This window comes from Myodes glareolus, chromosome 4 (genome assembly GCF_982192425.1).
Source record: "Myodes glareolus chromosome 4, mMyoGla1.1, whole genome shotgun sequence".
In the NCBI taxonomy this organism is placed as follows: Eukaryota; Metazoa; Chordata; class Mammalia; order Rodentia; family Cricetidae; genus Myodes; species Myodes glareolus.
This window is the reverse complement of record NC_142029.1, coordinates 47,430,559-47,444,257: the sequence shown is the minus strand read 5'-3', so window position 1 is coordinate 47,444,257 and position 13,699 is coordinate 47,430,559. Positions and strand designations below refer to the sequence as shown.

Below are 13,699 nucleotides of genomic sequence, written 5' to 3'. Positions count from 1 at the left end.
CAACACTGAAAGAAAACCCCAGGAGAGGCAATGCTCTGCCTCAGTTGTCTTCTGTGGGAACATCAAGGATTATCTGATTCTCCGCCACAACCCCGAGTCTCCTTGGGGCTTTCCCAGACAGCCCTCGGTGCTGAGGCTCTGTGGGGTTTCTCTTCCTGGGGCCGTGATAAAATACTCTGACAAAAACAACTTATAAGAGGAAAGGCTTGTGTCAGCTCCCACTTTGAGGACACATGTCATCTTGGGGAAGTCCTGGTGGCAGAAGCTTGAGGCAGCTGGTCACATGGCATCCACAGTCAGAAAGCAGGGATGGATGAGTGCTGGGCCTCAGCTAGGTTCTTCCTTTTCTTTTTGTGCAGCCCAGGACCAAACCCTAGAGAATGATGCCATCTTTCTTTATGGTGGATCTTCCCACCGCAATTAAGACAGTACCTCACGAGTGTGCCTGGTGATGCTTGCGAAGCTGACCCTTAATACTGACTGTCACAGCCCTGCTATCCGTCTGCCTTCTCTGAGCATTCTTCTGAAATAGCAAGGTGCACCCCTCCTCCTGCCACGTAGGCCCTCCCCTCTGGTCTCATTTTCCTTCACCTCACTACTTCCTGACACATCCTCATTCAGTTAGTCTCTCACTGAACGTGTGAGCACAGGGGACACAGACTTCTTGGTTGGTGTTCCTTGCTACGAGAACAGTGTGGGGAGCACAGGTTCCCAGCGGGAGGGAGCAGGGAGGAATGGTGTGGAAAGAATGCCCGCCCTCTCCTTTGGCTAGTCCAACAGAATAGTTTCAAGAAATGCCTCAGGTCTGGGCACTACATATATAGAATGCATGGGACGTGTTTTAGAATGCCAGGAGAAGAATTATGCATACACACACACACACACACACACACACACACACAGAGAGAGAGAGAGAGAGAGAGAGAGAGAGAGAGAGAGAGAGAGGAATTTCATCACCTAGTTAAAATAAATTAAGTGTGCTAGGAATCAATGTGCATGCTCCAACCACTAGAACTGGAAGAACGTACTTGGGGCTAGAGATCTATGAGACCTTCTTGTTCCAGGATTCACTGACAATTTTTGAATACATGGAATTAAGGGAAGCCACTGTCTAGTCAACAGATAAGTTCACTGAGCAGAGACAGCGACACCCTTCGGAGGTAACTTAGAACAACACAGAATCTGCCAGCCTGGTTTGCTAACCACCATCCTCTGTATCCCACAGTTCATAAAGGCGTGGCCAAGCTCTGCTTTACCACATCTGTTTCCAAGTATGAGTGCCGAGAAAGTAGAAGGTACCTGGATTTGAGAGGAAGGGGGTTTCCTGAGACGTATATCCAACAATCCCCACATTCTCACCACCGACAGCAAGAATTCGATATGGCAAATACAGTCCGGCTATCTGAGGTTCTAGTGACCCCTTTGCCTTAATGTTTGCGCTCAGAATTGGAAATTTGGCCCTTTTGAGGAGGGGATCAATCAGTCCTTCCACACCGTTATCAAATTCATGATTTCCCAGTGCCTAAGTAAAATGGAAAAGAAAAAAGGATTAAGTACCCTGGATTTTCCAATGGAAGTATATATTTAAACAGATCATGTTAGCCCAGCAGCTCCTGAAATGGGCTGGGCTCTCTGAGACTTGACCCCTTACCTCCAGAAATATGACGTGGGGCTCTGGGGTGAGGCCCAGGGACACTGAGGTCACAGGTAGGTACAGTGTTGTTGCCCAGGGCTTGCCATCTAGTGACCTGCCCTGGATGTGCATATTCACAGCTCCCCCAGCAAACATTGTCCCGCCACCCTCCAGTACACAGCTTCACAGATTGCTTTTACCAGGCCCTACCCAGCTTGTTCCTGATGCTCTCTGCAATTAGCCCCCGCCTCAGACCTAATCACTCAACCTACCAGCATTATAGTAGAATGCTGACACCCCCAGAATCTCTTTCCACATCGCTTCCCTTGGGTTATTACTCAAGCTTTCAGTTTCTCCTCTTAAGGACTTCTCCAGTTCTCCTGGGGAAATTCGGACTGACAGGGCGGAGCCTGCATCCTGCTCTAGTACATCCCAGGCAGTCTGCCCTCTGAGCATGTTAGAAAGCGAGGAAACATTACAGGTAAGTGGAAAGACAAAGAAATCCCTTACTCTGGAGCCTGGTAGAGCCTCCTTCCAGCTGAGAATCAAGAATTCCAGCACAATTAACCTTGGCCATGAAGGTTACTGACTGAGGGACAATATTCCTGTTACATAGAAAAAAATTTGTTTTCAAAGGAGAATGTTAAAATATCAATGAACCATGCTTAAGACTTGCTCTTATCCTTTCTTTTTTCTTTCTTTTTGGAACTATTACAACCAGCATTTTTAATTAAAGAAGAGTATTATAAATTATATAAAGTATTTTTTTATTAGCATTTTTTTCTTTAGGTTGCATACTGACCACAGTTTCCCCTCCCCCTCCTCCCATTCCCTCCCCCTACTCCTATCCACCCACTCCCCACATTCCCACTCCTCCTGCTCTGTCTCAGTTCAGAAGGGGCCAGGCCTCCCTTGGGCTTGAGCCTAAGCTCCCTGGCTGAGCTCGGGCAGTTCTCCTCAAGAAAGGGAGGAAGGATAGTCTGAGCCAGGGGTCAAGGCCATGATGGAGGAACCCACAGAGACAACTGACCTGAGCTCCTGGGAGCTCATAGACTCTGGACCAACAGTTAGGGAGCCTGCAAGGGACCGACCTAGGCCCTCTGCATGTGTGCGACAGTTGTGTAGCTTGGTCTCTTTGCAAGGCTCCTAGCAGTGAGATCAGGACCTGTCCCTGAGTCTTAGCTGTTCCCCATGCTGAATTACCCTGCCCAGCCTTATACAGGGGAGGAGCTCAGTCCTGCCTCCACTTGATGGGCCATGCTATGCTCTTACCCTTTCTTAAGCATTTTCTGGCAGTCTCTCAAATAAGACTAAAACGTTGTTTACAGTAAAAACAGTTTCAATGTTCCCTACAGCTCTTGTGACCTAGAGTTTTACCTTGTCAGCTGTAATCCTAGCCAATATATATAAGAACCACCCTGTGATCTCATTTGCCCAAAATGAAAAGTTTCCTAAGCTACCTTTGAGGTGCAATTTCAGAAGTCACCAAAACCAGTATGTGTGGCTATTATAATGACAAGGACATCTCTGTCTTGAGCAGCCCACACCCAAGGGTGCGTGCCCTTGTCCTAAGCACCTCTGTTGATGCCCATGATTACACCTATTTGGAATTTTCTCCCTCCTATAGTAATCTGCTACAGCCCTATTTCACACTGGTTTGTCCTCTCGGACAGAATTCCACCGACAGCCTTGTTTTATGCATCTTGAATGGAATTAAGTTCCTTCTCCCCTTAACAACCATCAAACACAGGCGATTTCTATTAAGTCATAATTTAGGTATGAGAGTATCTAGGTATGAGGGTACGGACGTGATCTGGCCTGAGCAAGTTAGGATACATGCTGGGTGAGGCAAACTGTGTCCTGCAAGTGAACTTTTAGGGAGAACTCTGAATGATATTTCCTTGTTATTTTGCAATTCACATGTACCTTTATTACAATGCTTTTAACATGAAGACAAAAGCCAATAAACCTGGTCTGGACAGGCGCACCAGTCATGTGATACCAGTGTCCTCCGTGGCTATACTGTGGGGTCATTTGTTGTCTGTCCTCTGGTTCGACTGAATCCTCCAAAGCTACCTTGTGCGTTCTGTCCTGCTCAGCATGCTGCTTCTTCACCTGGCACACTGTCTCACTGGGCACCTGTCACTCAAAGGGCTGTGCATGCATCCTCAAGGAAGCATTCAGGTCTGCCTGGTATGTTCATAATTTCTGAACTTGAACTTTTCTCCACCTTTGATGCTTTACATATTCACCCTTTCCTCTGACTGAGTTAACGACTCTAAACGCTGATAAAGTCCTAAAGGCTCTCTTAGGCTCAGGCAAATGCTTTTCTTTCTTCTAGTCTTAAAACATCATTTTCTTTCTATGGTGAAATAAATACCCTTTGTTATATAATAATCTTAAGAATAACAGATTCAACTCAATGCCCAGCAAAATTCCAGAAAAATTCTTGAAAGACTTCGAAAGAACGGTACTCAACTTCATATGGAAAAGCAAAAAACCCAGGATAGCCAAAGCAATCCTGTACAATAAAAGAACTTCTGGAGTCATCACAATCCCTGACTTCAAACTCTACTACAGAGCTACAGTACTGAAAACAGTCTGGTATTGGCATAAGAACAGACAGGCAGACCAGTGGAACCAAATAGAAGATCCGGATATCAATCCACACATCTTTGAACACCTGATTTTTGACAAGGAAGCAAAAAATATCAAATATCAAATGGAAAAAATAAAGCATATTTAACAAATGACATAACTAGATATCAACATGTAGAAGAATGAAAATAGACCCGTATCTATCACCATGCACAAAACTCAAGTCCAAATGGATGAAAGACCTCAACATAAAGCCAGCCACACTGAACCTTATAGAAGAGAAAGTGGGAATTATACTTGAACACATTGGCACAGGGAACCACTTCCTAAATAGAACCCCAGCAGCACAGACACTGAGAGAAACAATTAATAAATGGGACCTCCTGAACTGAAAAGCTTCTGGAAAGCAAAAGACACGGTCAACAAGACAAAATGACAGCCTACAGAATGGAAAAAGATCTTCACTAACCCCATATCAGACAGAGGTCTGATGTACAAAATATACAAAGAACTCAAGAAATTGGCCACCAAAAGATCACGTAATCCAATAAAAAAAGGAGTACAGACCTAAACAGAGAACTCTCAACAGAGGAATCTAAAATGGCTGAAAGACACTTAAGAAAATGTTCAACATCCTTAGTCATCAGAGAAATGCAAATCAAAACAACTATGAGATTCCATCTTACACCTGTAAGAATGGCCAAGATCAAAAACACTGATGACAACTTATGCTGGAGAGGTTGTGGGGAAAAGGGAACACTCCTGCATTGCTGGTGGGAATGCAAGCTGGTACAACCCCTTTGGATGTCAATGTGGCAATTTCTCAGAAAATTAGGAAACAACCTTCCTTAAGACCCAGTAATACCACTTTTGGGTATATATCCAAAGGATGCTCAATCGTGCCACAAGGACATGTGCTCAACTATGTTCATAGCAGCTTTGTTTGTCATAGCCAGAACCTGGAAACAACCTAAATACTCCTCAATTGAAGAATGGATAAGAAAAATGTGGTACGTTTACACAATAGAGTACTACACAGCAGTAAAAAGTAACAATACCTTGAATTTTGCAAGAAAATGGATGGAACTAGAAAACATCATTTTGAGTGAGGTAACCCAGATACAGAAAGACAATTATCACATGTACTCACTCATAGGTGGTTTTTAAATAAAGAGCAAAGAAAGCCAGCCTACAAACCACAATCCCAGAGAACTTAGACAACAATGAGGACACTAAGAGAGACTTACATAGATGTAATCTACATGGGAAGTAGAAAGTAGAAAAAGACAGTATCTCCTGAGTAAATTGAGAACATGGGGACCTTGGGGGAGGGCTGAAGGAGGGAGGGGAGAGGCAGGGAGGGGAGCAGAGAAAAATGTAGAGCTTAATAAATATCAATAATAAAAAAATAAAAAATAATCTTAAGTATAGAGTTTTGTTTTTAGTGAATGTTTCTACAGTTTAAAAACTTTAGCCAAACAGTGGAAGTACAGGCCTTTAATCCCAGCACTCTGGAGCCAAAGGTAGGCAGATCTCTGTGAGTTCGGGGCCAACCTGGTCTATAAGAGCTAGTCCCAGGACAGGGACTACAGACAAACCCTATCTCGAAAAACTGAAAAACAAAAAACAAACAAAAAAACAAACAAATTTCTTTTTTTTTGAGTCTTACTGTGGAACTCAGGATGACCTGAAGTCACAGTCTTGCATTAGCCTCCAGAATACTGGATTACGGTCATGCATGACGACATGTGGTTCCACAGTTCTCTGTGGAAGATCAACCATCTTATCAGTGCTGTTCTATCCCTAGAGAATGGCAACAGTTCAAGTTTTCATCTGTTGCTTCTTCAATGACTTGAGTGCAATCCCTGAGAGTAGCGCCTGTGGCTGTCTTTGATTTTGTATCCTTTGGGGAGAGCAGCTCGATTCATGGCCACCAGCACTCTGGAGAGAGGACCAAACAGCCCTATTCACACTCACCCTCAGCTCCAAATCTACAATCTCTGTTGAATATTTTGACATCTAGGTCTGCAAGTCAATGGTCATGTGCTCACTTTTCCTTGGTGTTTCAGCAGAACCCCAGCTTTCCATACCCAAAGAACCATCTCTGAGACTTGTCATGTGGGTCTGCAGTCCCAAGTATCAGGTCTCAAGTCTCCCGTCCCCCAAAATGGCAGTGCTGGTGACATTGTCCTACGGAGAAGGACAGTTCCAGCCAACCAAGCACTAACACAGCCGTGCCCTTCTCCTAGCTCCCCTAGCTCTCTCCTCCTGCCAGAGAGCTGTTGAGGGCCCCACCACTTGAGTGCCTTGCAATACACTAATTTTGAGGAAGAGAAACGATGACAAATCCCTTCCTCATAGTCTGAAACACCATATCAAAGGAAGGGGAAATTGTCACAGTTGCCACACGAAAGGCAGGAGGGTGGAGATAGCCATGAGCTGGCCAAGATCATTCTGGGAAGGCTGTTTCCTCTTGGTAAAACACGGCTATTGTCCTGGTTTTCTTTTGGTTACTGTAATAAACACAATGACCACAAACGACTTAAACAGGAAAGGATTTGGTTTTTGGTACAGTTGACAGCGCATTACTGAGCAAAGCGAGGGCAGAAACTCAAGACAGAAGTCCGATGTGGAGGCCATGGAGGAGAGCTTGCTGCTCCCTGGCTTTCTCTGCCTGCTTACACAACCCAGGCCACCTGCTCAGGGATAGCACTGTCCACAGCAGCCTCTCCCGTCACTCACAAATGCCCCACATGTTCACAGGCCAGTCTGATGGAGACAATTCCTCAATCAAGGTCCCCTCCTTCGTTTGTGCCAAATTCTATCTTTCTTTCTTTCTTTCTTTCTTTCTTTCTTTCTTTCTTTCTTTCTTTCCTTCTTTCTTTCTTACCTCCTTCCTTCCTTTCTTCATTTATTTTTGTGACAGGATCTTTCTATATACATCTAGCTGACCTAGAAGTCTCTATGTAGACCAAGTTAACCTTGATCACAGAGATCTTGTCTTTGTCTCCTCAGTATAAGGACTAAATGTGTGAGCCACCACACCCAACTGTATTTCTTTTTTTTTTCTTTCATTCTTTTGAACTGATTTTTAGTCAAAAGAATGGCATTTGAGTTGTACCTTTGTCCCTGGCTGGGAACATGACATTGCAAACTGCTCAAAAGGTTAAAAGATGATAGATTTTCTGTTGTTCCTTCTCTTAAATCCACCAAAATGGGCACGCCAATCACCTGGACAGAAAAATACCCCTCGAAAAGTCCTAACTTTAAGAAATGTGATATACCTGGAGGTATGTTTAAAAACATGAGAAGGATAGTTACCCCTTAGTGAGGCATGTAGAAGGCACCCAGAAGACCCTTTCTCTCTGCAATTGCTTACAGATCTTCCTTGCTAAGCCTGTTGGCTTTCTGACTCAGAAAGTATAGCTTTTCCCTTCTTCCCTCCTTCCCTCCCCCCTCCTCCCACTCCATTGTGTTGATGAGGATGTGTGTGTTGTGTGTGTGGATGTGGTGCATGCATGTGACTGTGGAGACATGTATCTGTGCACATGCGTGGGGAGACCAGAGCAGGGTGAGGTCAGGTGCCTTCCTCTACGGCTCTCCAGCTTACTGTCTTGAGAGATGGACTCTCACTGAGCCAGGTACTCAGTGTTTTGGCTAGGCTGGTTGGTCACGGAGCTCAGTATCTGCCTATCTCTGGCTCCAGTACTGAGGAAACAGACATATACAACCATACCTGGCCAGTTCTCCTGCTTACAGAGCAAGGATTTGCGTCAAGGGTTCACCCACTAAGCCATCTTCCCATCTTTCCTCCTCTTTGCATCTCCCTTTTTTGCACATCAGTCAAAATCCTAAAGCCAGTTGCCATGAAAGCGGGCATTCTCACTATCTCTGAAGACAGCCCCTACCTACCTGCCTAGCATCTGACTCAGAAGGCACGGTTCTTCCCCTCTTCTCCAGCTTCCACCAGCAGCCAGTGAGATCTCTAGCTTGCCTTGCCTGCTATGTTAATCTTTCCTCTCAAATTCCAATACAATTATCCTCATGTCCTCTGAGTCTGGTTTAAAAGGGACCCCATGTTCCCTGGTAACGTGTCCCATAGCCTCCCTGGCCCCGAGCGCTCCATTTCCCTCTGGCCCATTGCTGTTGTCTCGGTGAAGCCCTTGTCCTTCTCTCTGGACAGGACCGTGACTTCCTAACCGGGCTTTCGGCATTGCCATTCTCTTCCCTAAACCATCCTTTGTGTTGCTGCCAGAGTGAGCTTTCTGAGCTGCAGATTAGGTGTTGCCACTCTGCCCCACAGAAGCACGGAGCTCCTTTAGGCTTGCACCCTAACCTTGCTTTGTGAACTGGCATCATCTCTTTCAGTCTCACTTCTGGCACTACCCCTGACCCCACCAGCCCTGCACTCTGTGAAAGGAAGTAGGATTGGCTCTGCCACTTATGACCAAGCATGAGGAAACACATTTCTAAGTGGTAACATCCTCTGAAAGGGCAATAAATGAGTAAAATGGAAGCGGTAACTAATACATGCCAGCCTTTGTTAAGCACTTGCCGTATGCCACAATGAGGGAACAAGGAAAAAAGGACTTAAAAAAAAACCAAAATAAACCCAAAAATAAAACCCAAGAAAAACCATTGCTGCTTGCTGTGATATTTACTCTTACTATGCTTATTTGACAGATGAACATAACTGAGATGCGGTGAAGCGAAAGAACTTGGAGGTCACACACTCTGTAAGTGGCAGAGCCAGTCTAGAACCACTTCCACATGACTCCACGTTCCTAACCTTTGTGTCCTCGGCCGGCCATAGGACAACAGCAAACATTCAAAAAGTGAAGGCGAGGGAAAGGCAATATGAATCTTAACTGAAGTTTCCCAGGCTCTTACCTATCCTTGTTGCTTTGTGTTTGGTGACAGATGAGTGACATTTGGAGCACACTCAGTTCCAGCGGGATCTTGCCGCTCCTTGCTGGTCTTTATCACTTTATACACCTAAAGATCCTTCCAGGATGGATGCTCTGAGAATCCCTGTCTGAGGAAATGGCCGCCTTCAGTAGCCATCTCCCCTGCCCTCTGGGAGGTCAGTCTCTTTGAACCACAGCAGGACTCTCTGCTGGGTGAGCAGATGAAAAGGAGAATCACTCACAAGTGCCTGTTTTTCTCCCCTTACAGTTAACTTTTCCTACAAATGTTTGTGCAGAAAATTCCATGTATAAATATTTCATATTTCCTTTTCCCCGCTTGGGATTTCTCCTGCTGCCTTACTCCTCTTGCAGTAAGGAGAACTTTATAATTTATCAGCTCTTCAGGAATACCACACTTATCACCAGATTTCCCGCACTGCTGGCTCACAGCAGCAGGCACCACAGGAGTGAGCTAAATGGATGGATCTTACTTACCCATCATTAGCTTTTATAGTAACGACATGGAAATGCCCGAGAAAGGGCTGTCCAAGAGAAGAACACTGAGCAATAATGATGGAGTGACATAAAAGAAGAGACAGCCACCCCTCAATATACATGGGGAAATGTTTCCAGGTCCCTTGAAAAACCACAACCCCTTATTGGTAGAAAATGGTGTCACATTTGCCTTTGGCTTATACATATGTTCCCATGAGTTTTGAGTCATCCTTAGCCTGTTTAAATTGTCTTGCATAACACAACTGCTATGTGATATCATGCACATGGTTAGATCTAAGTGCTTGGGGAATACTAATAAGAAGATTATCTGTGCATATTCAATATGGACATTTTTTCCAGTTACCTTGGAACTGCTTTTGGTGGATTTATGAATTTGAGACTGCCCTGTGGTGGTTCTTTGCCTTTTTGGGGGTGGGGGGTTCCTTTCTGGAAGTTCTCATCTACAAACTGAAGCTCTCGAGATGAAGCCCCATCTACACTGAAGGGCCCATGGACTGGTTGACCTTGGCTGACTAGAACATTGTGATTGTGGGGTGGTGGAATGTTGTGTGTCACAAACCAAGGTCCTCTTGGGCTATTTTTAGTCTCTTTTAATAGCTACTGGCTGTCAATCTCTATATCCGACCTCATATCCTCTTGGTAAAAACTCCTGGAATTTATCATCCTGCTAAACTTGACAGTTCTAATCTTAATAATGTGATAATTTTTTTTTGAGACAGGGTTTCATCTCACAGGCTGACCTTGAAGTTGCTATCTGATTCCCCCGTGTCTACCTTTGAAATACTAGGATTACAGGTCATTACTAGTTTATGTGGTTCTGGTGAGATAACTCAGAACTTCATTTGGTTAGATAAATACTCTACCAACTGAGCCACATCTCTAGCTCCATTGCTATTGACTGTTTAACCATCATCTCAGGTAAGAACCTGCTATGATCTGGAATCACATTCTTTTTTTTTTTTTTTTTTTTTGCTTTGTAGACAGTGAAAAGACTTGCAGACAGATAAATTCCAGGATTTATATCTAGTAGTCAAAAGGATGTGAGGTCAAATAGAAAGGTTGCTAGTAAGTGGTTATTGAGTGAGTCTAAAGATAGCCCAAGATGATCTTGGCTCTTGATCCACAACATTCCATCACCCCACAGTTACAATGTTCTAGTCAGCTGGGGTCAAAGAGTCTACAGGCTTCTGTACAAACTGAGCTTCATTTATTCATTCATCTTATTCATTTATTAATCTGAGTCTTTTGACAACATTGGATATTCACCAAATACACTTTTCTGTAACTTATGAGAGATGAACTTAGCAAAATAACTTCCTGTATTTCCAACAGAGAAATCACTGATTGCAATTTCAGCAACTGGTCCAGTCCTGGCTCCTCCTTCTCCCTCACCTTCTTTTGAGGAAAACACACATAAAGAAAAGAAATGATGATTTTACAGAAAGACGTTTTGCGCACTATCCATCTAGCCTGGTATGGTGGTTTGAGTAGGAATGGTCCCCATTGGCTCATATATTGGTCATCAGGTAGTGGCACTATTTAAGAGGGATTAGGAGGTGAGGTGTGGCCTTATTTGGAGTAGGTGTGGTCTTGTGAGGAAGCATATCACTGGTTGTGTGTGTGTTAGAGGAGAGGACTTTAAAGTTTCAAGAGCCCAGCCGGGCCCAGCACCTCTCTTTTCTTCCTGCTGCCTAAGGAGCTGAATATAGAACTGTTGGCTCCTTCTCCAGCACCATGTCTGCTTGCATGCAGCCATGCTCCCTGCATGAGAATGGAGTAAATCTCTGAAACTGTAAGCTAGACCAGTTAAATGCTTTCCTTTATAAGAGTTGCCGCGGTCATGGTTTCTTTTCACGGCAATAGAACACTGGCTAAGACACGTGGAATGCTTGACTTCCCAACACCCCAAAACTCTACTTGCCACTTAAAGTCACAAATAAATGAAAATGTTAGGAACAGAGACCTCAACAGAGGGCTCAGTTCCTCTGTGATTCAGGGCTCTGTGGCCCGTAAATGGACTCTGAGGACTACCGTTATGTTTCTCCTGCCTACTGTAGGTATGAAGTATTTACACAGGCTATGGGTGGCTTACAAAAGCCCTTTAACCTTGGAGGAAACTTCTGCTGATTGTAGGTAAGACTCAGAGAGTTCTGTGAATTAGCAACAGAGGAATGAAGCTATTTGAAGGCTTCTGGTGCCAGGGTTCTTGTTTTGATTATTAAAAACACCCTGTAATTGGGGGAGATGGAAAACTTGTGCCTAAAGTTTGGCTTGGAATTCTCATGCATTCTGTTGCAAGCCAACGCTACTTTTCCCTCTGAGGAAAAGCAATGAGCATATGCAGAGGAAACTATAGATAATTGTGAAGTTATCTCATCTGTAGTCACTTAATTTCTAACATACTATATGTTGAAATAATCCCAAGCAATATTCAATTATTAACTTTTGGATACCAATGAAATGGGAGGTAGCTCAGACCCACTCAAGTTGAACTATAAATAAATACCAGAAAACACGATGTACCACACCCTTTTGCTTGTCTGTGACAGATGCCTATTAATGGATTGAGTTGCTCTTTTCTGATGAATTTAGATCCAGCCTCTGACTCTCCCTTAACCCAGTAATAAAGGGAACAACTGTCAACCAACCAGTGATGTCATTTTTCATGCCTTTGCTAAGATAGTAATTATGAGCATGGAATCTATTTGTAACTAGAAAAATGTACTCTTAAGCAGCACCAAATGCTAGAGGCATAATTTTAAACAAGGACAGACCGCATCTGACTTTTCTCTCTGAACCGCACTCGGTGGCAATGCTCAGCTGCTGCCCACACTGGCTCTGAGGTGATGCACCAGTGCCTATAGGAGGTGCGCCATGCATCGATTCACTCATATGCAAATGCTCTAGTTGGCGCTGAATGAATGGATGTGTGGAGCAGATAATGAGAGTGTTCCTAGGGAGCATGCTAAGCTCCACACTGCTCTGCAGTTTGAAGAAGACACAGAAGTCAGTGTCTACCTGATTATCCACTGAAGGACTCTCGATACTCTGAAATAGTTTAGCAAAATTTCCCATTTTCTGAATCTCCAAGTTGCAGTCCATGGGTCTACACAATCTCTCTCCTCGTTCTTCAGTAGTTAAACCATGTACATTGATTTGTCCCCACAGCCCATGAAACGTGTCTAACAGAGAGGAGTACTTATTGAACATCTATTACTAGTGAACTACTACTCAGATAAGCAGCTGGCGGGGAAAAGGAAAAAGAAAGAATTAATAAATTAACTCCAAGACTGGGTGAGGTGGCACACACCTTTGATCACAGCATTTGAGAGGCAGAACAGGCAGTCTGTAGGAGTTCAAGGCCAGCCTGGTCTATACACCAGGTTCCAGGTCAGCGAGGGCTACATAGCAATACTCTGTCTCAAACAAACAAACAAAAACACAACCCTGAGGCTGTAATTATTGGTTTAGTTGCCCAGTGGGGCTTTGTTTGAGAGATCTCCAACCCTGGACCTGTACTGTGTCCTCTGTGTTTTATAATGGGGGAAACAGTCATCTAACTCAGTCCCAGGCCCCAGCTACCAAGCAGAATTCTGCTTTGAAAGCTTCTGAGGAAGGAGTGCCACGGCCACAAAATGAACATTTGGGCAGGAAATGGAGCAGCAGAAGCAGGTGGAGCCATTTAGCCTCCGGAGCTAAAAGAGCTTCCGTAGCCACTACACAGTTAAAGAGGTGGTCAGATTGCTTAGGAGCTCTTGGCCAGCGTTTTAGGTCTCTGGTCACTTTACTTTGACTGCTGGCTGGAGATTTCCCCCCCTCTTTTTGACAGTCTCGTGTAGTATAGGTTGGCCTTCCACATGCTAGGCAGTCAAGGATGACCCCAAACTCCTGATCCTCCTGCCTCTACCTCCCAAGTGCTGGGTTACAGCTGCGACCATGCTTGGTTTCTGCAGTGCTGGAGATGATCCTCAGAGCTTCCTGCACGCTAGCTGAGCGCTCTGTCGCTAGCTACACCCCTAGTCCTCCTGGTAGAATTTTTATTCTA

At 44.5% G+C, this 13,699-nt stretch overlaps 1 protein-coding gene across 1 annotated transcript in view; it reads right to left on the bottom strand.

Moving 5' to 3' along the window:
* The window catches only part of Nt5e (5'-nucleotidase ecto), a 47,597-nt gene that overhangs the window by 20,756 nt on the left and 13,142 nt on the right, over window positions 1-13,699 (bottom strand). Inside the window, exon 2 of the mRNA XM_048435809.3 lies at window positions 1,300-1,522. Within this exon, the coding sequence (XP_048291766.3) occupies window positions 1,300-1,522 (223 nt within the window). The remainder of the gene's footprint in view (window positions 1-1,299; window positions 1,523-13,699) is intronic.